Here is a 22,321-nt window from a genome sequence, read left to right on the forward strand (position 1 = left end):
ACTGTGTCAAAACACGCCCACTGTTGTTTGGCTTCAATTTCCGCTGTAAGTTCTCCCTGCTGAAGGCTGAGATGTCAGAGTGGTTTTTTTCCTACTTTAAGCATTTCATCAGTCTGTCAGCTCAGACCCAGCTGGAACGTGAGCTCAAACCTGTGCTCATACTGGCCTTTTGACCTGCTGTCTGTCCGCAACCCACAACCCCCCCTTCCCTCCTGCTCCAGGCTTCATCCCTCCCCCTCTGATCTTTGGTATGGGCATCGACTCCACCTGTCTGTCCTGGAGCTCGGTCTGCGGCGAGAAGGGCGCCTGCATGCTGTACGACAACGTGGCCTACAGGCATGTGTACGTCAGCATCGCCATCGTGCTCAAGTCCTCGGCATTCCTCCTGTACGCCACCACGTGGCAGTGCCTGAAAAGCAACTACAGGAGGTACATCAAGAACAACGAGGGCTACCTCACGCCCACCGAACTTTTCGCCTCCAATGTGACTCTGGACAATTTGGGTAAGGAGATTACCCAGAACCCAAGTAACAGGACAAAGTTTATATACAACCTGGAGGACCAGGAGACGAGTGACAACATGGAGTCGGTTTTATAGTGGCGATCGACACGAGGCCAGCAGGATCCGTTAGTGTGCACCTGATCCGATGTAGTCTCTCTCTCTCTCCTTCTCTCTTTGTCTCTCTCTTTCTCTCTTGGTGTTGTGCAACATGTAGAGTGTTGTTCATCCAAAACATTAGATCCGTTAAAAACAGTAACAGGACTTCCAAAAAAAAGGAAAGTAAAAAAAAAAAAAACATTCAAAATCACAAACTGACTTCGTAACACATTTAGTCATTTGTGGTATTTTTTTTCACCTTTCAGTCTGAAAGCAATGAAGGGTCAAATAAAATGCAGCAGTGTTGGAAACCAAAAGTATGGTGCTGGTTAGAGGTTCGCATTCACTCCTCGTTGTCATGAATGTTATTGTTGGGTTTTTAGTGATGCGCAACACCAAAAACTACATTCTTTTTGTAGTCATAAAAACAAAAAATATCAAGCTTGTGTGTATATTTAAATATTTAAAATAACTATAAAATAATGTAAGATAACACGTATTTACCCCACATCGTAGTGTTACGATAATTCTACCGTGACGCAGGAGATTTAAAAAACAAAAACAAAATGAATAGGACTTTCTTGTCAGTGATGAATGTATGTAAATTTCTGACCAGCACTGTTGATTTATATTAGGGTCATGCCTACTTTTTAGATCTGAGTAAAAAAACAGTTGAGTGTTTCTCAGGTGAGATTAGAGTAGACATGAAAAAAATTACAGTTTTTAATCCTGAACTACTTGGAAACCAAACTAGAAGGATTTTTAAAACTAACATTTGTTAATACTCTCCAAAACACGTACTCAGTTTATTCCTTATGTTGAAAAAAAACAAACAAACCTTATTTTAGGTATTAAATCAAAAGAAAATATTTGAAAGAAATGAATACTAAAATATGTATCTTCTCGTTTTTGCGCCAGCAGCCACCTCAAGGGATTTATTATTCAAATATTTTATATTCTCTAAAGATTTCTCAGATATATAGGGGGTGGGGGGGGCAGCTACTTAACCAATTTTATTTATTGAATTTTCAGACATACCTAAAACACATGAATGTGAACGAGTAATAATCACATCCTATGATAACGCCTTGGTACATGCTGGATCAGACCAATTTTCCTGAACAGTGAGCTCTTTCCTTCCACTTCAACACAAAGCATACAGATTACAAAAAAACTTTAAACATTCACTTATAAATACGAATGTTACGTAACTGTCTTTGTAGCGCTAAAAAGAAATACCTGATTCAAATGAACCAACAACATAATTCTATCAGGACTGACAAAGACATGCAGATTAACTGAGTGGTCTAATCCTACTTGTGGGGATGCGCCCTGCAGCAGTAATGCATGGATTTAAAAAAAAAAAAAAAAGAAAGAAAAAAAAGCAACATAAATAACACAAGAGACTTTGTGAATATGTTTCTTTCACGTTATGGGAAAACGAGTTGAACACGAGAGCAATGCAACGAGACCTTTTGAGTCGCAGAAAAAACGGCTGTTAGCATTATGCCAGAGTTAGCTACAGTCAAACGCATGCTGGTAACGCATGCATTTAAACATGAAGACAAACATTCAGTATAGTCACAGAGTTTTACAGTTTTTTGGCGGCAGGTCCTTAGCTGAACATATGGTATATTAAACATAAGAGTCCTCCAAACTGTGTTTTGGACTGTGAAAGAGCTTTATGATGCATAATGCTTTGCGATGTTGCCATTTTAAAAAATAATATTTTATCTATGCCGAGTCATAATCACTTAAGTGATCAAAGTGTTTTTTTGTGTGTGTGTGATTTAAATGTTTTTTTTTGTTTGTTTTTTTAACCGATCTAAAGAGATGTCTCGCGTACATCATATTTATTGAAAGCCCCGGTAACGGCGTGTGAAACTTTAAAACAAAATCAGCCTTTTAGCTTCAAAAATTACTGCGCCACCGCCAAGTTCTCCATAGGATTATTTCTGGGGACTGCGGTGGCCGTCGACGAAGGTTTTGTTTTTATGTTTCTGTGTTGATTGGGCTAAATGTTTTCACTTCTCTGCTGGAAAACCAAATCATCAACCCACGTTTCCGCTTACAGGCAGAGTTTAATAGACATCCAGTCATAATTTGCTGGGATTTCAAAGAGTTTATGGTGCCCCGCATTTTAGCAAGGATTTGATTACCCTTGGAAGAGAAACAGGCCCACTGGCTTTTATGCACCTTTCTCAGAAGTCCCAATAAATATAGCCTGCACTGTACTGTACACAGATTAGCACAGTATAGTGCCACTTTCCGGCTATTTCAGTATTATGTTTGTTTTGCATCAAAAATTCTCTATTGCTCTCAATTCTGTTTAAATATGTATACTATATGTGATGTGGTAGGGAATTCAAGTGGAATACTGGAAACAGAAGCAGCTTGAAAATTAGCTAGCTAGTTAACTTAGCTAGCTTGAAAATTAGCTAGCTTGAAAATTAGGAAACGACATGAGTGGTTAGCGTGACTGGGTAGCTACCTAGCTACCTCTTTTTTAGCTATAGGACTAGGATTTGTGGTCGAGTGAACAAGGGTTTAGTTTTTTGCCAACCGGCAATTAGATGAAGAAAATGAAGAGAGAACAAAAGGCGGTACGCGTTAGGTCTAAGGTGACTTTTGTTGAGCCTGCCAGCATGGAGCCGTGGTAGCTGCTTTGACATCTACTTGTGCTACAAATGTGTTTAGTTTTCTTATTAGAATAAAGTTGTTTTGTTTTTTTTTGTTTTTTTTTTTTAAAAAAGGCATGTAAGGATAATCCCAAAGATTATTAATTCATCTTTGAACTCATAAAAATCCACTTTTGCTTTCTGTTGATCCAATTTATGAGGAATTATGCCACATATTGTGTTCCAAAAACTATTTTTGCTGGTCATTTTTGAAGCACACGACCCATTGAAGATCATTTTACCTACTTTAATAAAGTATTTAACTAGCAGAGGATTTAAATACTATATTGATGCTTCTGTAGCATCAGAAACAGATTATTATATAAATTAAAGGTGATGTGGGATAGCTTTAATATATTGAATATAGCTCTATGTTGGAAATCAACCCTCAATGGACCTAAAATTGTGATTTTGTGGGTCTGATATCCTTGAAAACTACTTTTTTGTCTGTTTTTTTTTTTTTTTTTTTATCAGATATTGCCTCAAAATATTAATATTAAATTAGGTGGTAACACAGACATTCAGTCGGAGCTTCAGGACAACTGGCTTTAATGTTAAAAATTAGACTACTTACTGAAAGGGAAGGTGTGTGGGTTTCTTACTGACAACGACCTCTGACGGTGGCTTTGTCTTGGACATTGGTATCATCCAGTCTGTCATTGTACCAACTCTACTGTCCATACAAGTGCCAAAGGTGACACCATAGAAGTGTTGTGTGACGTTCTGAGGAGCATGTAGTCTTAACACGCTGCGGAGCACAGCAGTTCCTTCAGCGTTTTGTAGCCTCTCTGTGATGACCTCGGTTTATTTTAACCATATCATCCATACGTGTTCCCAAAAGATTATAAAGCTGTTGTACATTGATCTAGAGAACAGTAATATTTAAGATGTAGTCACTGTTCATATGTAGGACTTTTCTACTAGTAAAGGTCTTGTCTAATATAGATTAATGTCTTTCCATCTGTGGCAAAATTGACAGAATTTGTGTTGCTTTAGTCCGAATGAGAACAACACATTGCTTGTACTAAGAGTCTCTAATGTTGAGCCACAGCTTGGCGTTGTACGATTAATACTACGGAGAGCAGAAAAACAGCCAAACGTCACAGATTGCATCCTTCCAACTGCGCCCTCGTGACGAGAGCCAGTTGCGGGCATATCAACCTGTGCACTGTAACAATTGCGACAAAAAAAGAAAAAAAAGCAACAAAAAAAAACAAGAACATACTGTAGGTGTGTCCAACAAGTTGGCAAGTTAGGCAACACTTGCTTGACTGTGTTTTCACCCGTGGCAATAGGACTGTTTCTTTTCGCACCTAAATGTGCTTGAAATGTTTTTTGCCTTGTGATGAGAAACTAACTTGAGAGCCTAAATGTTTTTTTCAAATTCTATTTTCTCATTATTCCTTCTTTGATGGCCTTGCGTTGTGATTGACTTTAATAGAGGAACTTTAATGAACGGATTATCAACATATGAAGAGTTTACTGTTCAAACACAACACCTTGTGCAAAAGTGTTATACCTAAAGTGTTTTGCGAGATATTTTAGAAAAAGAAAGACTATATGTTCTGCAAATATGGGCATAATAAAAATTTGGATCAACTCTAGCAGTCAGAAAACTCTTCATATATTCATAGTATCCTTTGGTTTGAGCCTTAGCATGTTGCCTTTAAGTGAAACCTTGTGCTAAGCCTTGTGTTAGTGATGGTTTAGGATGATATATAAGCTTATATTGCAGATGGTATTCAGTGTATGAATTTCAGGCTCTTTTGCAGGAGACCTTTATGAAGGAAAAGGACACTGAAATGAAAGAATGACCTCTATTTTCAAAGGCGCTCTAAAGAGTTTGAAATGTGCCCTTCTGCTTCTCAAGATATATTTCTTTAAGTCTTATGAGTTTGTATTTAAAGGCTTTAAGTTTTGTGTATTTCTTGGAGATGAAACCATGATTGTATGTTTATTGTAAATATATTAAATATGCTATTTTTGTTTTCAATTTTGGGGAGTTTTGGCTTGATGATTTATATATGTATATATATATGTTGTCAGTGAAATGCGGTGAGGTTCATAGCTGGTGAGGCACTGACTTAATCATAATCATTTAAAAATATATATTCCCTGTATGTTATTGTTTACATAAGGAAATTTCGCGCATGCGTACAACGCTGGAGGGTAAAAAGACTATTCTTTTAAGTGTCATCCAAAGCCGCGCTGCGCCGTCGAATAACTCCGTTAACTCAATCAAACTTGGACATGTAGATATTAATAATTTCGTCCTGTGATCCACAGCAAGGGGAAAAACTGTTCAAGTCCAAATCAAAACCACTTGTTTCTCGCTCTCTGTATCAGTAATGTTTATTTTGTATTAATAAGTGATTGCTGTGGTAAAAGGAGAAAACTATAAATATATCGCTGCACTTCACTGTATGGCTAGCTCCGTGGCTAGCTCGCTGTTACTGTCTCTTACTCTACAGTTGTGGAGTCTCAATGTCTGGGATCATGAGCGCCCCCTGCCATGAGGCAAGAGAACTGCCTGCTTCACCTCGAATCTGTTCTCTGCCGTTTCTGATCGCTCCTCAGCACACGAAACACTTTACTCACAGTTTGTGACAAAAACACTACATTATATACATAAGCTAAATTATGAAAAATAAGTTACTACATTAAATGTTTTTTAGCCATTTCATTGGCGACATACAGACAGGAGGAACGTGTTCTCATAGAATAGCAGCCAGTGCAGTTAGTGAGAGGTTGATCAATCCCAGGTGAAGCTCAGCTTGCTGCTGCCTCACCAGCTGCGTTTCCGAGCATTTGAATGGGAAAATGCGAAAATTCAGCGATTTTGAAGAAAAAATAATCAGAATTGGTTAAGCTAAATGAAAAATAAATACTTTGTAGTAAAAACCACTGGGTGAAAATAGCAATATAAATTATTTTATCATTATATATCATTTTTCCATGATGACAGGTGAGACTCTGCCTCACCTGCCTCCCGACCGCACCTCACTGGTTGTTATGCTGATGATACTCAGCTTTGTTCATCTGTAAATCCTGAAGAATCCAATCAATTAGGTAGACTACTGATGTGTCTTGAAGACATAAAAGCCAGGATTAATTATTTTTCTATTTTTACATTCAGACAAGATGGAAGGTGTCATTTTTAGATCACAGCCCCTAAAGACCAGCCTCTAATAATCATGTAAAGAACAGTGGACATGTCATTCAAATCCCATATTAAGCAGGTTTAGTAACAAGATCTCCTTCTTTCACCTCCGCAGAAGTAACAAAAAAAGTGAATAAAATATATCCCCAAATCAGGGAAGAAAGGAAGGTACAAAGACAATTACAACTGAAAGTCAGCAGAAGTAAGTTGTGTTGTGGCATTTAAACCCGCAAATATGAAAGATATTAATATAACATACACTGGTGTACATGTGCTAAGATTGGAGCACATATTGATTTGTAAACGGTGAAAGACTAAACCACAACATGTTCCAATAATGTGACGTCAGAGGATGTCCCCAAAGCCTAATTAAGGCCTTTCACATAGCAAAGTCTATAAATTTAATTGGGCACCAAACCTAGCTTCCACTGCGGGAGGTCAAACATCTTAGTGGTACAGCCCTGAGGAAGAAAGGAATTAGATTGGGGAGAGTATAGTACATTCTAGAAAAGGATAAGATTGCAGCCTGTGTGTGAGGAGGAGGAGTAGGAAAGAGAATAGGCCAGGCTTCTTACAAAACTGGGGTGCCCTGATGGAGGCACTAATGATAGGCATGGCTAAAATAAAAGTCTGGAAGTTGTTCGGTATGGATGATAATGTCCAGTGTAAATGTGTAAGCCTGTTATGGTGCACAATCCATATACATGAGTGTGTGTTTCTTGAGTCACTTATTCACATGTGACACAACAGCTCTTGCCTTTTCTGGTTCATCAGCAGACCTTGAAGGGACCCTTCCATCTTGAAGCAAGCTTGTTAAATCTCTTGTGCAAAGTCATCCAAAAGAACAAGGTGACCAGGTTCATCAGGGTAAATCACCTTTTCTGACATTCTGAGGCTTCAGGTGTTCTTTGCAATACATCACAGCAGGTCCACAGTTTAACACTTCAGTGAACTACTGCCTATTCACGGTCCAGTATTCACAGACTGACCTATTTGCACGTTTTTCTGTGAAATGTAACTCTGAATTATTCACAAAAAATCCACCTATTTGCAAGTTTCACATAAAGCATATCTAAAAAAAAAGCAGCTTCAGAAGCTGAAATATTTGGGTGCAATGCTACTTGGCATGGTATTGACTGATATGTGCAAAGTACACAATCCAGGAACACCATTTATTTCCCTTGATGTTGACTGGCTGTGCACCCAAGAGTGGAAAAAAGAAAGAGTAAATCAACTTCTGCAGTAGTGCTAAGATGGTTCCAATTGAGCACATTAATGCACATCAATGTATACTTGGTGTTTGAACTATTAAAATAGACAGCTGTAAGCCTTTTTGGAGGGGGTCTTAAGTATTTGTGGGTTTTTTCCCTGTTGCCCATGAGTCCTGCGAATACTGGTGCTCCATTTTACATCAATCTGGGAGAAGTATTGACTGGGCACAATATGGTGAGGTACAAGTTTTGGTGATACCAAGTGAGTACAAATCTTTCCTGGCTTTCAATTTTAAGACCAACTGAGCAAAACCCCTTGAACCTTTCAGATAGGTTCTGCAGCAACTAAAGACAAAGATGTCATTAAGATATTTCACAAATCCCTCCAGAGTAGGCCCTTGAGTACCAACACAATGCCTCTTTGAAATGCTGGAAGTACATTTTACCGATATGCTTGACCTTGAATTGGTATAATCTGTTATCAGTGTTGTACTGAACCAACAGGCACAGCAAAGAGGGTTGTCTTGTGATACTGCAGGGCATGGCAAAAAAAATTTTTCAAAAGAGGCCTCCATCTTTCTTTCTCACAAAAACAACAGAGGAAGACTATAGGCTACAGTTGTCCTCAATTATATCTGCTGCACCTTCCTGTCTATAACTGCTCAGATGTTGAGTGAAGGTCTGTATGCTCTTTGCTTGATGGGAGGAGCCTCATCTGTCTGAACACAACGTCTGACCACATCTGTGCGTCCATAGTCTTAGTCGTGGACAGTGAACATGTCACTGCAAGTTAGTAATAGTGCTTCAAGTTGTCTGCGTTGGTCATCGCCGAGTCCCGAGTGGTGAAGATCAAAGTCAGGTAAGCCTGGTGTAGGAGGAGGAATAGCTGTTGTTTCATCTGCTGCTACAGTAGCCTTCACTACATAGTAGTAATCTATCACTAACTTACCCTAGGGGGGTGAAAATCACCTAGTCCGGTGTCAGAAGGCTCTTGGATGTCAGCTATAGTTGGATTCATTACTCTGACATATGTCAACCCTGCCTGTACCAGTGCAAACATGTTTGCTGCTAACAGACCATGATAACCTGGTGGCTCTAAAACAGGTGTGCAGTCAGTTTTAAGATAAAGTGCTTCAATAGCGAGCTCAACTTTAGCTAAGGCAATCATCTGTGACCTAGGACAGGTTATTACATGCTGTCATTTATCACATCAAGCGTTAAAGTGAAAATAAGCTGCCTATATTGTAGGTAAAAGAGTTTTGGTAAAGTGATTTTCTACTTTAAAAATGCCTTGTCTCAGATCCAAAAGCATTTAGTAGGAGAGCCGAAAGGATCGGACAACTATGGTAGGGTAGGATAGGACAACTGGGTATGTGACACTTCTAAATTCCTGAACTGGATGAGTGAATATTTTGTTATCCATTCTAACAGCAGTAGGAAGTATCTCCAGGTTATCTAAACGGTCACTAGTAATAGTTCTGGGGTAATGTTTTCAGCCAGTTTATAAAGTGCGGTTGGATTATGTGGGGGTGACAAACACGGTTGGTCATCAGAACTAGCAACAGACACTTGGCCTTCACTTCTTGCTACCATTCTTTTCCCTGACCATAAAGTCTTTATTAAAGAGCTTTATAGCTATGTTTGTGTTTAGGGTTTATGTCCCCAGCAGGATATGTCAAGTGGAGGTCATACCTGGATCAATCAGAGTGAAAAGACGAGTGTCTATGAAAGTGATGGTGGTGTTGACCCTTGGCACAGTAAAAGTCTATCATGGCTGCAGTGCTTGAACCAATACTGAGCACAGGCAAAATAGGAATCATGTTGGTACACTGATGAAGAAGATGGAGGAGAAGGTCCAAAAATGACCAGAGTAACCTGGCTGTTAATCACCGGGCATTCTGCTGAAAGGCCATTACCTTCCCAAGCTTTTCCACTTGATTAAAATTTCGCTTCCCAGCTCAGTTTGGGCTTTCTCCATTTCACTTGAATTCCTCCGATAGAGTCAGTGGCCAGTTTACTATGCTGTCTTTCATCTTTAATGCATAGCAACGCAGCAGATAGAGCTCACACAAGCTGACTCACTCTCTGACTAACCCTCACTCAAATGGCTTCCTTACAAACATGGAGAGGTAGAAACCAGAACTCCTCATGTGCTACTCTAATAATCAACCCTTAGCATAAAGACAAAATGGTGTTCAACAAAACACTTGGCGAAAAATTTAAATAAAACGAAATGTCAATGTCACAAACTTTACATTTAGCTATAAAGATCAAGAGTTTCTTAAAGAGACAGAGGTCCAATTTCAAGGCGTTAAATTACCAAATAAAAGTTCTTCTAAGTCATATTTGATATATACAACATTTTTCTAACAATTGAAGGTAACATAGTTATTTGATTGTGCTATAAAATGACACTATTTGCCTGAAAAATATATATAATACTGCCCTTTTTTGTTGTTGTTTTTTTCCCTCCAGGGGGTCTTTTTGTGGGCTCTAGTGTCCCTTATGTCAGTAGGTTGACAGGAAAGGGGGAAGGAGAGGGGGAAAGACATGTGGCAAATGTCAGTCGGGTCCGAGAATCAAACCCGCGACGGCCGCGTCGAGGACTCAAGGCCTCCAAATGTGGGTTGCGCCATCCCCTACGCCACCACAGCACGCCCTAATACTGCCCCTTTAAAAAAAAAATTGTACTTTATAAAAAAAGCTGTGATTTGTAATCATTTCTGTTGACTTTCAGTGATAGCTGCAGGTGGAAAGGTCGCTGAAATTATACTTATTGTATAGAAACATATATAATGATGGACTGCCACCTCATTACATACCGACCATATACAGGTCAAATGACATTCAAGACTGATAGTTATTGTTATTAGTTCCTAGTTTCCAGGTGTTTCCCTGACAAATACATGTGTGTGTCCAGGTTTGTTAATAATTATTAGTCTTGTTCCTTTGGCACATGGCTCTAAAGCTGTTCTCTAAGAGGCAAATTCCCAACAACATTGTATGAAAATATCTGGTTTCAACTACATTAAGTTGTATTCTTGTCACAAAAAGCTTTTCATTTGGTTAGGTCATGGGTTAGACAGAAGAAAAGGCAGCATTTTTCCCCCCATTCCAACACACTGATGGACGATGACAACTCCTGACATCAGCCCAATCGAAATGTGCCTGCGCTCTGCCATGATCTAATTTCCTCCCATCCAAGCCCTCTGGTTATCCGCAGCCTCCCCACTGAGCCACACCAGCCAGTGGAGACAATAGCTAAGGTTATGGATTGACCGGTGAGTCATCGTGTGCCCCTGCTTTGGGGTGGGGGTGAGGGTGGAGGGGAGCGACGGCTACGTGTTCGAGGCCAAGTCGAGGCATTGCTTTTATGCGAGCGCCTGGCATGAGAGCTCTCCTGTTTCTCAAGTGCAGACGGGGTCTCGACGGGGCCACAGTGCAGTGAAATGGAAAGCATGCCATTCCCTGTTCCGCTTGATGCCGAGTGACTGTTAGAGGTTGTGTCATGTTCCTTGGCTATTGACTCAATGACTTGGGACTTCACGACAAAAGCCTTAACCCGTGCGGGCTTTCTGCGCGCTGACAGAGAAATGTGTCTTCCACTTGTCTTCACATTGACCCGACGACTCTGCTGGACTGATGTGTTCACATCCCCAAAAGTCTCACCTTCTGAACCCAGAAGTAACCTTTGGACAACCTCGCCTGTCTCTCATGCTCTGTCAAACTTCAGTCTGGCTTCTATCAGAGCCACTTTCTCTACATCTATGTATGTGTGTATAGTTTAAATATCACTAAAGGCCTGTCAAACGATCTGGTTGACGCAGATCAGACTTCCTCCATACATACATCCAGCATCTTGACTCGATGTCAGGGCAGAGGAGTAAGTCCAGAATTGGAGTGCCTTCGACTCATTCCGGGATCAAACCATCACACAGAGGAATGTAAAAGTAATCACACCCCTTGAGGTTTTCCCACATTTCACCACATTACAACCATGAACTTAAGAAAATGATTGATGGTTTTTACATTCCTTACCAAATAAAAATCTTAAAAATGTTGCATGAAAAATGACAGCTGCTGGTCTTTGGGGGTATGTCTCTATCTGATTTTGTTCCTAAACTCTTCCCTATTCCGCTTTTCAAAATATGTCACTCAAAAAACACTGGACGAAGAGTAGGGTTGGGCGATATGGACCTAAAGTTTTATCACAATATTTTGCGGTACTATTGTGATAATGATAAAAGTGACAAAAAAATCTATGCATTACCTCTTTCTAAGGTAATATAGGCAGTATTAGAGACGTCAAGCGTCAACTATTCTGCATCCTGATACACAGAAGTGGGAATAAAAACTAGAACCACTGGGGACAATAACGTGGATTAAGTTGTTGATGTGCTGGCTCCAGTTGGACAACGACCTTATGGTGGATATTAGCGTCTATGTTTACTTCAGCAAGCACTGAGCATGTTGGTACGTGTGACGTTACTGTGTCCTCTACTGTGCATGAAGGACACTTTTAGGCTGTTTGCCGTTCACACAGGAGATCGCATACAAGTCAGAAATATTTGGAAATGTGAACGACGACGCGAAAAAGAAAAATGAAACAACAAAAAACGGATTTCACAATTACATCAGAGTTGAGCATTAATGCCTGCAGTGTGAACATAGCATTCGTTTTCCTCCTTAAGGAATGTTAATTTGAGTCATATCCGAGCAGAGCACCAACATGTTGATGTGCCCCCCACATGAGTCGTGTTAAATGTTAAACGACTTTTCATTAAATGTTAAAAGCTTTGATTTGTCGAGTGCGCCACAAACTGTTGCGCAGCATCGCTCGGAAAAGCCCAGGAATACCTCCACGTCACAATAATCAAATCAATTCAACGTTTATTCATAGAGCACATTTAGAGCAACCTCGGCTGACCAAAGTGCTTCACAATAATTACAACGCCATTGGATGTTAATGATAAAATAAGAAATAAAATTAAGTTTGATTAAAAACAAGTATATGAAAATTTAAAAAAACAACACAAATAAAAACCAAGTCATACTTCATATCAGTTGCAGTAATTTCCCAAAAACTCAAATCAATTAAACCACAATTTCTTTTTCCCCTTACTGACATTTTAAGTCAGTAAAGTCGGCTACACGTAGAAATCTACTGAAGCTCCAAAACGGTTCGATAGGTATGAATACTTTGCACCTTGTTTCTTGGATTCACATCTATACCAAGAGATGTGTGCTTTCCATCTCTGCATATCCGAGTATGATTTTTTTTTTCTGTGACGTGTTTCAGACAGCTGACCTGATTTACTGCGAGGTTCCACACTTTGTTAAAAACAAAGAAAGAAAAAAACCAACTAAGTGACACAAGGCCCAATTATGCCGTTTCTGTTCATGCAGAATAGGTCCGTATTCAAAAGAGGATGTGAATTGCAAATCCAGCTGCTAGTGTTCCCCTGCTCTTCTTTAATCTAATAATGTGATCCATCATTTCTGCAAGGACAGCCCAGCAGCTCAGGCATGGAAACGAATCCCACAGAGGATTACCATCAGGATTTTTGCATAACCATATATGCAGACCAAAAAGACTCCAAAGGATGGGGGCAGAGGGGGGTTAAAAAAAAGAAAGAAAAAAAAAACATATCCAGAATAATGTTGAACTTCTTTAACGCATAGCAACAATAGCTATGAACAACCTCCAAACATACACTTGACATCCATAACCTCAGAGATTCCTTCAAGACAGCTGGATTCTCTCTTTCTCAAGACAGAGAGAGATAAAAAAATGAAAATCACCTACAGAAATGTTTTCTGCTCAGTCGTAGCACTGTTGGTTAAGGAATGGCCCTTCTTCACAATCATCTATTACCCTGATGAGCTTGCAGCCCCAGAGCTTTGACAGCACAGCCACGCGATGAGCGAGACAGCCGACTGCCACTATTTGTTCTGCTGAGGCATTCATCACGCTAATTACCCATGGTGCCAAGCAGCTCCTCCCGCAGCCCGGCGAAGCTTCGGCTGCTCGTTTTCAAACGAGGAAGAGGTGGGAAAAAAAATCCTCACATGAGCCTAAAGAGAGGGTGTCTCTTTTTTTTTTTTGGCTCCCGTGCACATAATTAACTCGGGACTCCGGAAACTTGACAAATTGGAATGATGAATCTGGCCTCTATGAATAGACACAAATACATAATCAATCACCAGACGGGAGCGGTTTTTGGGAATGAGGAACTGTGGCGCGCTGTGAGGGACAGAAGCGCCGTCGCTCTGAAGGAGAGGATTTTGAGTCTTTGTTGTGCTCGTCTTGTGAAAATGGACGTGTTAAGTGGGTGGTGCGGAGCGATGCGCTTCCAAAACCTCCACATTTCATCGCTGAAAGGGGCAGCGTTATGTTTTCACAGGCACACAGTGACATTTTATAGCACAGTCAACTAACTATGCTACCTTGAGTTTCTATAAAACTGCTATATAGACCAAATATGACTTAAAAGAAACTTGACTATGTAATTTAGCATCTTGAAATCGAGCCTCTGTGTCTTTAAAAACACCTGCTCTTTCTGAAACTCCACCTTCAGGAAGTCATCACAACATGGCTCCTCTATTAACCCTTTAATAATGTTTTTACCACTAAGTAGTCGCTCATATAATGAGCTCAGCATATTCCCCAAGGTGTTTGCTAATTGCTGCTGGCTAGTCTGAAGGAGCTGGGTGTGGGAGAGGTTTTCTGTGAGGCAGTTGCATGGAAATTGCAGCTCCGAGGAGGAGCTGCGTCTTGAAGGTGGAGCCAGGTCCATCCATGCTTTTTGCACAGCTAAATGGTTGCCATGGGAAATTAAAGGACTGCTCAAACATGCATGAAAGAATCAAAGCAACACGCCAGGTGTGTTTTTGACGAGGTGATAACAACATAACATAACATAACATGATGTAGAGCTTTAAAAAAAATCAACTTTACATAATACTGCCCCTTTAAGAGGGACAAATGAAAACAGTGAGGTGAGTTTCGAATGCATAATGCCTCTTCAGAGAGCGCTGCACAGACAACCTGCTTCACATTACTTTTCCTTCAGTGCAGACTGAAGGGCAGTCTCTCTGCATTAAAGTCATGTTTGCCACCTGACCCTGAGAAGCACCATGTCAGATTCAGGTTTTCGTTAAGTTTCCATGTCATTCACAACAATTTGAACAAGCCTCAGACTGTCCCTCCTGGCCCTGACCCAACCGTCTGAACTAATGTAACACCCGGTACGTCACCGCATGCCTGCATCACCCTCCGGCGGCGGCCAGAGATCAAAAGATCAGTTACAAAGAAACCTCCAGGAGACAACAAATCCTCAAAACCGGCCCGCTGGTCATAGCCTCAGAGTAACGACGCTGCTCACCAAAAAAAATGTAGATGCAAACTCAACCGGCATACAAACAGAAAATATTGCTGTATAAAATGGGCTGACTACATTAAAAACACTTTGTGTTGGGAGGTTGCTGAGCCAGTGCTGAATCACAAAATCTAACGCAGTATTTTTGGTTTACTTTCTTATGCAAATATCTTAGTACATTTGAAATAAGACAAAAATAACTAGGAGGTTGCTTTGAGTTAATAATTCCTTATTTTTTTAATTACTGGCATCTGGCAGATTATTTCACTTATAACATTGGAAAAATATCTTTGTCATAAGTAAATAATCTGCAAGTGGAACTAGCACTTTTACATCAATATCAAGGAATTATTGACTTAGACAGGGGTGTCAAAACTCCAGTCCTTGAGGGCCAAAGTCCTGCAACGTTTAGATGTGCCTCTGTTGCACGTCTTGAATAGAATAATTGGGTCATTAAGGCTCTGGAGAACTGATCTACACAAGGAGGAGGTAATTAAACCATTTAATTCCAGTGTTTTGTACCTTTGGCACATCTAAAAACTGAAGGACACTGGCCCTCGAGGACTGGAGTTTGACACCCCTGACTTAGAACAAGCTCCTATATCTTATTTCAATAGTATTAAGATATTTGCAGTAGAAACTAGACCAAACATTAAGATTTTGTGTTTTTGCAGCACACTGATACACTTTTGTATGAAACTGAGCTGCAACATAACTGCAGATGTAGATGCGTGAGAAGAAAGCTAAAGAAAGTGAAATAAAATATGTAAAATTAGTATTTCAGAAAACATAGATTTTAATTACTTTTACATTCTGGTAATTTCATTGGGAAGGTTGTGTCTTCGTGTAATGCTTAGTTTGTATTTAGATTATTTACTAAGCTATGTGGGTTAATCCTGTGCCAGATATTGAGTTCTAGCCTGAATGAGGTGAAAGGTTAAGTAGGACTTTGTACAAGTCCTAGAGAGGATCCTCACATTTCACCAGGATGAATGAGCTCATAACAGGGATTACCATTGGTCTTCCTGTTGCGTTATTATTGTGCACTGACCTGTAGCGCGATGTGTCTCCCAAGCATAAAATTTGCCCCGCAAAGTCTCTGACAGAGTCACAGGCCGGCTGTCCAGGGTGAGAGACGCTCCAGCGGGCACAGGTGAAGAAGCAGGGGATGGGGATGAGCTAATCTAACTGACAAACTATTGTTGCTCCCTGGCCAGGATCTGACCCTGCTTAACAGCCTAAAACGTTCCTGTTTGTTTATCTGGCTGCGTTAGCAGCAGGAAGCCGATCTGTGGGCTCTGAGCACGGCATGTTAAAGAATGAAACCAGCCCGCCATGGCTGCAGTTTGTTTCCATCACAAATGTACGCAAAACCTTGTCAATATGCCGCAGTGTAATAATAAAGTAATGTTGTAATTGTGGTGTTTCCGTTAATTAAGAGACGCAATTAAAATCGCACGTGAATAAGTTAGTTCACATGAAAAGCGTTAAAAAACAAAAAACAAACATGCTGTGCCGTCATCCTCTAACTACTTCCTGTCGCCTTCTTCTTCGTGGTTCGCGCTAGTGTCAACATCCGGTTGTTGATCATGTGACTCGTGTGGTTCGAAAAAACGGTTCCCTTTGCAGTTTTGCGGAATAAACCAGTTTTAATTTGATACGGCCAAAGGAAAACAAACAAACAAACAAACAAACAAAAAACCCATTTCATCCTACACAGTTCATATAATCACATAATGTGATTTTCTGGATTTTTTCTTCTTCTGTCTCTCACAGCTGAGATACCTGCGATGAAAGTCACCGACATGTCCATTCTTTTTAGGCAAGAAATCTTGAAACATCTTCTATCACATACTTGTTTCCTCCACAGCGTTTGTCTTTTGCATCAAAAGCCTCCGTCATGGGTCATCGTGACACTGCTGATTCTCTGGACACTCTCAGATACTACTTCTGGCTGGAGTGTACTTTTAGATCCCGCTCCTGACCTCATGACCATAATGAGCTTACATCGCACCGCTGTTTACTCCAAATCTCGAGAATACTCCTGGATTTCTGCGTATCCCTTGAAGCTGGTGAGAAAATACACACGCTTAAATACTTTTATTATGGGATGCAGATGCTGTGGTATTGTCATAAAGCGTTGATCGATTTTTTTTCTCTCTTTTCTCCAATGAGGTCTTGTGAGGAAGCGTTTGGCCCCGTTAAAGTCTTCTTCTACACATCCCAACAACTCTCTACATGGACTGGACTTTGTAGTGGTCAATCCATCTGTAAAAATTATATTTCATGCTCTCTGAGCCACTGGCTCACAGTTTGAGCCAGATGGATTCTGACATTGTCTACTTGGGATTTGTCTGTGTCGTCAGGGAGTAAAAACAATCTATTGACGGAAAAATAAACCTGATCCTTTGGTGTATTCAGGTGGCTGACTAACAGTCTGCTAGGTGTGTAATGTTACCAGCATTATAGTGCCAAAAGTATTTATACGCTTTGAAATGTTTCACATTTGTCCACTTTGATGTGACACACAAGTAACATGTAATTGGGAATTGGAAAGGTACATAGTTTTCAAACTTTTCTTGCAAATTAAAGTCATAAAAGTGTGGTGTGCAGATGTCCCATTTACTCTGACATCCATATGTAAAATGCGTGTGTATAACATTCATCACATCTTTTTTTTTTACACATAGAAGAATGAGCCATTTTAGGGTGTCTTGGACTTTAAATCCAAATTAGGTAGCTGCTGGCCACGCTCCCCCAACTCAACGTTTACACTCTTAAATGAAAATGGCTACAAACAGATGCGGAATTATACAAAATTATACTTCTGCTTTGAAAAGCAGAAGTGGAGCCTCCTGCACAACCAGCAAAGATATAAGCAAGTAGTTTCTGGATGATGTCGACAACAAAACATACTGTGGTAAAACTAGCGCTCGACTGGGGTTGCTAGGTAACGTGCGGTGCTCTGGATTGTGACTTAACAATAATCAAGCTTTTGAAACAGCTCGTTTTCCAGACATCAAAAAACATGAACATGTAACCAAAAAAACTTCTGAGTGTTTTTTTTTTTAAAACGCTTAGACTGTTTTTAAAAGCTCTAGAGACCCAAATGGAAGTACAAAAATGTGCAAAATGTGAATTTTGAATAATATGTCCCACTTAACAAAGATAGAAACAGTTTGGCTCAGGCCCAAATTTACCAAAACTTGGCTGTCCAACTAAACCAAAGGTCCAGAGGCGCTTGTGGCCATTTGGCTCCCACAGCATGGCTCTTACAGAACCAAACATTTTATTCTAAAGGCAGTTCTCTTGTGTGTTTTATGTAATATCTATACAAAAACTACAACACACCAATAGCAGTGATACGTGGGTTTTAATAGTAATTTAATCGCTTTATTTTTTTGGCTTCAAACTTTGTGCTTAGTATTTTTAAGCAGGCTACATAAAGACATCAGGAACTAAACTAAGCAAATAAAATAAACCATTTTTTCTTTCTAAAATATATATGATTATGTTTTTTCCAAATTCTAACAATAAAAATTCATTCAGGTTTTTTTTTGTCAAATAATAATACTCTTTTAAAATTTTTATCTGTTTACAGTTATACACAAATCCTATTTTGTGGCAGCGGGATGAATTGAAATCACTGCTGCCGTCTAATCTAAATATTTTTTAATTTCATTTGAAACTTAGAAATAGTTATGTTGGAGAGAGAAAATTAATTCTGGTCAGAGGAGAAAAAATTTGTATTTTTCAGCCTTTATGCAAACTGTCATGTGCTGTTTGAAAACGAACACTCCCTGAATGCACCATGCTCCTAACAAGACATGGCGGTGTCAGCATCATGCTAGGGGTTGTTTTTCTTCCCCAAGCAGAGGGGAGCTGGTATGAATATTTTCATAAGATATATCACACCAGATCGTTGTAAAACACACCAAAAGTATTTCACTACTGAACTGTTTTGTAATATTATTTAAGATAACAACTTGGTGTCAGGGTTTAGAAAGATAAACCAGCATAAAATGGGAAAATGTATAGGTAAATATTAGTAACTGTTACTTCTGACTGCCACTTTGATTTTGATTTTTTTTTTAATGACAGTAGGACTCTAAAGTCTCAAGTGTTTAGGGGTAGGAGTTTATAAGTTCTCACTTCTTCCTACCCCATTTTGAGCATGATATGTTAACTGAAACTAAAAATCTGTATTTTCTCTTCTTATGCACTTCTTGTTACTGTGCGCTATTTTATTTTTTTATTTGCATCATGTTCGAATAAATTTCATTTCATTTCATATTTAATCACAAATTGATGGAGTTTTTTTTTTCTTCTTTTTTTTCTGGATTCTGAATGAGTTTTTTCCCCAAAAATGATGGTTGGTCACAATCCCATCATGTTTGTCTTTCTTTCAGAAATTAGTAATTTGAACCTTCTGGGGGGAGGGGGAACTAAGAACCACAAAATGTGTCTCCTGAGGCTTTATTTTACTTTAGTAAAATAAACAAGTGACATAAAGCCAGTGTGAAAAATGCTCCCACTCTGTGAGCAGTGAGCCAGCAGTGGCTGCTTCCTGCCGCGCTATAAACAGCCACATCCTTTTTGCCGGTGCACACACAGCAGGTCTGTCCCAGTCAAAGTCTCCCTCGGTTTGTCTCCAATTAGCATGGCTTGCAGTTTTCCTCGCCAGCGAAGAGTCTCGAAAAGGGCAAAAAATATTTCAGTATTTACCGTTCAATTGCTAAAACTATGTGGCTAATGATACTCAAACAGATAAATAGGGGATTTATTACTGCAGTAAACAAAATAAGGGTTTCTCCTCTCCACCCAGAGAGGTAAAAACACTAAAGCTCGTGACCATTCTGCCATGAAGAACATGGCAGAATGGTCAGCCTTAGGAGTCAACGTGGAGATGATCATTGAGACAGCTTAAAGCTGCAGAATGTAACCTTTACAAAAATATAGTTTTCCATGTTTACTAAAACTGTCACCACATCATGACAGTATAGTATGACACAGATGATCTATGTATATAAACCAAGCTCTTTTACTTCCTCCCAGTGCTACTATTATAGTCTGCTCCCAGTCAAAAAAACAACAATCAGAGAAAGAAGAGGTTCTTAGCCGTGTCAATCAACTTCCTGTACGCTGCTCAACTCACTAATGGAGGAAAATAAAATGTACCGTATACCGAAAGTATCACAGATTGTGGAAAATTTCAGCTTGATTCGTAAACAATTAGGAGACATATTATATATACAAACGTAAAACTGTTGGCACATCTCATATAAATGTGTGAAAAGTCTTTAAAAGATAAGATCTTTTCTAAAAGTAGCACAACATCAGTGAAAAAGAAAATCCAACCTTTAATTTAAGATGAGACTAAGGTGACGACTCAGGTGACCATAAAAACAGGCCAACTTTGTGTCTAGTTGAACTATTTCTATTGTGACTTGGCCGTTTGTTTTGGACCATTATCCCTCTGGAAGACTCCATTATGAGCGTTTCCAGAATGGTTATTGAAATGTATCTCAAAAAGTTCACGATGCCATGCACCGTAACAAGATTCCTGAGCGTCGCAGATCCTCCACCAAACTTAACAGGGGCAAGGGATGATTTCCCACATTTTAGCATGCTTGTTACTAACAAGCCCAATCTACTCTCACCAATGGATATGGTTCCAGTTAAAGCACCAGTAGGGTTCACCAGCTGGTGAACCCTACTGGTGTAAGCGTAGACGGTGTCTATTGGTTGTTATGGAGACGTGGTGACAGCTTGGTGAACTGCAGCTCTTTTCTGCAGCTCTCTGACAGTGAACTCTGAAGTTTCTTTTTTTTTCTTTTACCTTCTGCTCAGGGTGTGTAGTGATAAGATAAACATGACTCCTCTTCCAGCCTAGTGGGCAGTGGCTAACAGAAATGGGCTTTAGTGTCACATCATATTTGAACCCTGGAAAACGAATGGTTGTGGATTTCTGTTTAGATGTTCCTAGAGTACCAATAAAGTATTAACAATGAAAGCAAATACTTCAGGTGACCCTTATTTCATTTTTGTTGACCTTAGCCAGTTGGGAGCACTGTTGCCTTGCCATCAAGAAGGTCGTGGGTAAGAATCCCACCACGGGGTCTTTCTGAATGAAGGTTACTTGCTTTCCTTGGGCATGTGTGTGTTCGCTCTGGCTTCCTCCCACAGTTCAAAAACATGACAGTTACAGCTGAACCAGAAGTTTACATACAGCAAATAAAAACCTCCCAACCAAACTTCACTGAAGTTATAAAGTTTGAAACACAATTATTCCCGATACTGACCAAGCGTATGTAAGTGTGCAAAGTGTTCTCGTTGTCGTGTCTTCTAACATTTCGCACATGGAAATAATTTTGGTAATTATGACCGACCTAAAATAAGAGGCGTTTGGTCAGATTTGGCTTTGGACAGTGAGAAAAAAAAATGTAAGTGTCTTTTTACGGATAGGACAGGTACAGGTACAGGCATGTGCCCCAAGCAGTGTTGTTAAAAACACACAAAAAAAATCTGAATATTTTTATACTTATGATTTTGTTTTTCACACTGATTGAAAACAGCCAATTAAAGTCCTAATTCTTTAAAATTACACAAGATTACTGCAGCAAAATCAGATCCCTTTTACACTGAGGTGACCTTCTGCATGACTAGAGATTAAAAATGGTTGCGACAATCAACGAGGATCTAATTTTAACTTGCTCTGACCTGTGTTTTACTTCAATGAAAGACGTTCATTCGACTCTTTCCGTGAATTAATGTCTCTGTGCAATTATCTCATGACACTAGGTGGCATCAGACAGCTGCAGTTAGGGGCTTCTGACTCCCCAGTCTCTCCACAGCCAGAAGTGTTTGCGTTCATTTGGGAAATAATAGGCTTTCCTTTTTTTTAAAAAAAAAAAAAAAAAAAAAAAGAAAAAAAGAAAAATTACTACATCTGCTGCAGAAAGGAGATGCGCTTTGACAGCAGGTGTTGCAGCTAAAAAGCCAGAACAAGTGCACACACAAACACACCCGCAACAGTGACAAAACGAAGGACCGACGAAGGTATATGGACGCCCCCGTATTATGCAAATCCCAAGCCTCCGCACAGCTGCTGCCAGGCCGGCCATTCCTCGCGAAGACTCCGCCCCTCCCCGAGTCTACGTAACCAAGCCGCGGTGACGTGCCGATGCCTCTCTTTCCTACACTCTGCAAAGCATCATCAAAATCACCATCCATCAAGAACCGCTTCACTCCCCATCATCCTCACCCCCTCCTCCTTTCTCTCTCTCGCTTTCTCT

The 22,321-nt window shown here is 39.9% G+C and overlaps 1 protein-coding gene across 1 annotated transcript in view; it reads left to right on the forward strand.

Annotated features, from left to right (window-relative positions):
• The window catches only part of LOC122846110 (solute carrier organic anion transporter family member 3A1-like), a 28,550-nt gene extending 24,070 nt beyond the window's left edge, over window positions 1-4,480 (forward strand). Inside the window, exon 10 of the mRNA XM_044142878.1 lies at window positions 222-4,480. Coding sequence (XP_043998813.1) covers window positions 222-598 — 377 coding nt within the window. The 3' untranslated portion in view covers window positions 599-4,480. The remainder of the gene's footprint in view (window positions 1-221) is intronic.
• Window positions 4,481-22,321: the final 17,841 nt, after the last annotated feature.

Source organism: Gambusia affinis, linkage group LG02, assembly GCF_019740435.1.
Source record: "Gambusia affinis linkage group LG02, SWU_Gaff_1.0, whole genome shotgun sequence".
Taxonomy (NCBI): Eukaryota; Metazoa; Chordata; class Actinopteri; order Cyprinodontiformes; family Poeciliidae; genus Gambusia; species Gambusia affinis.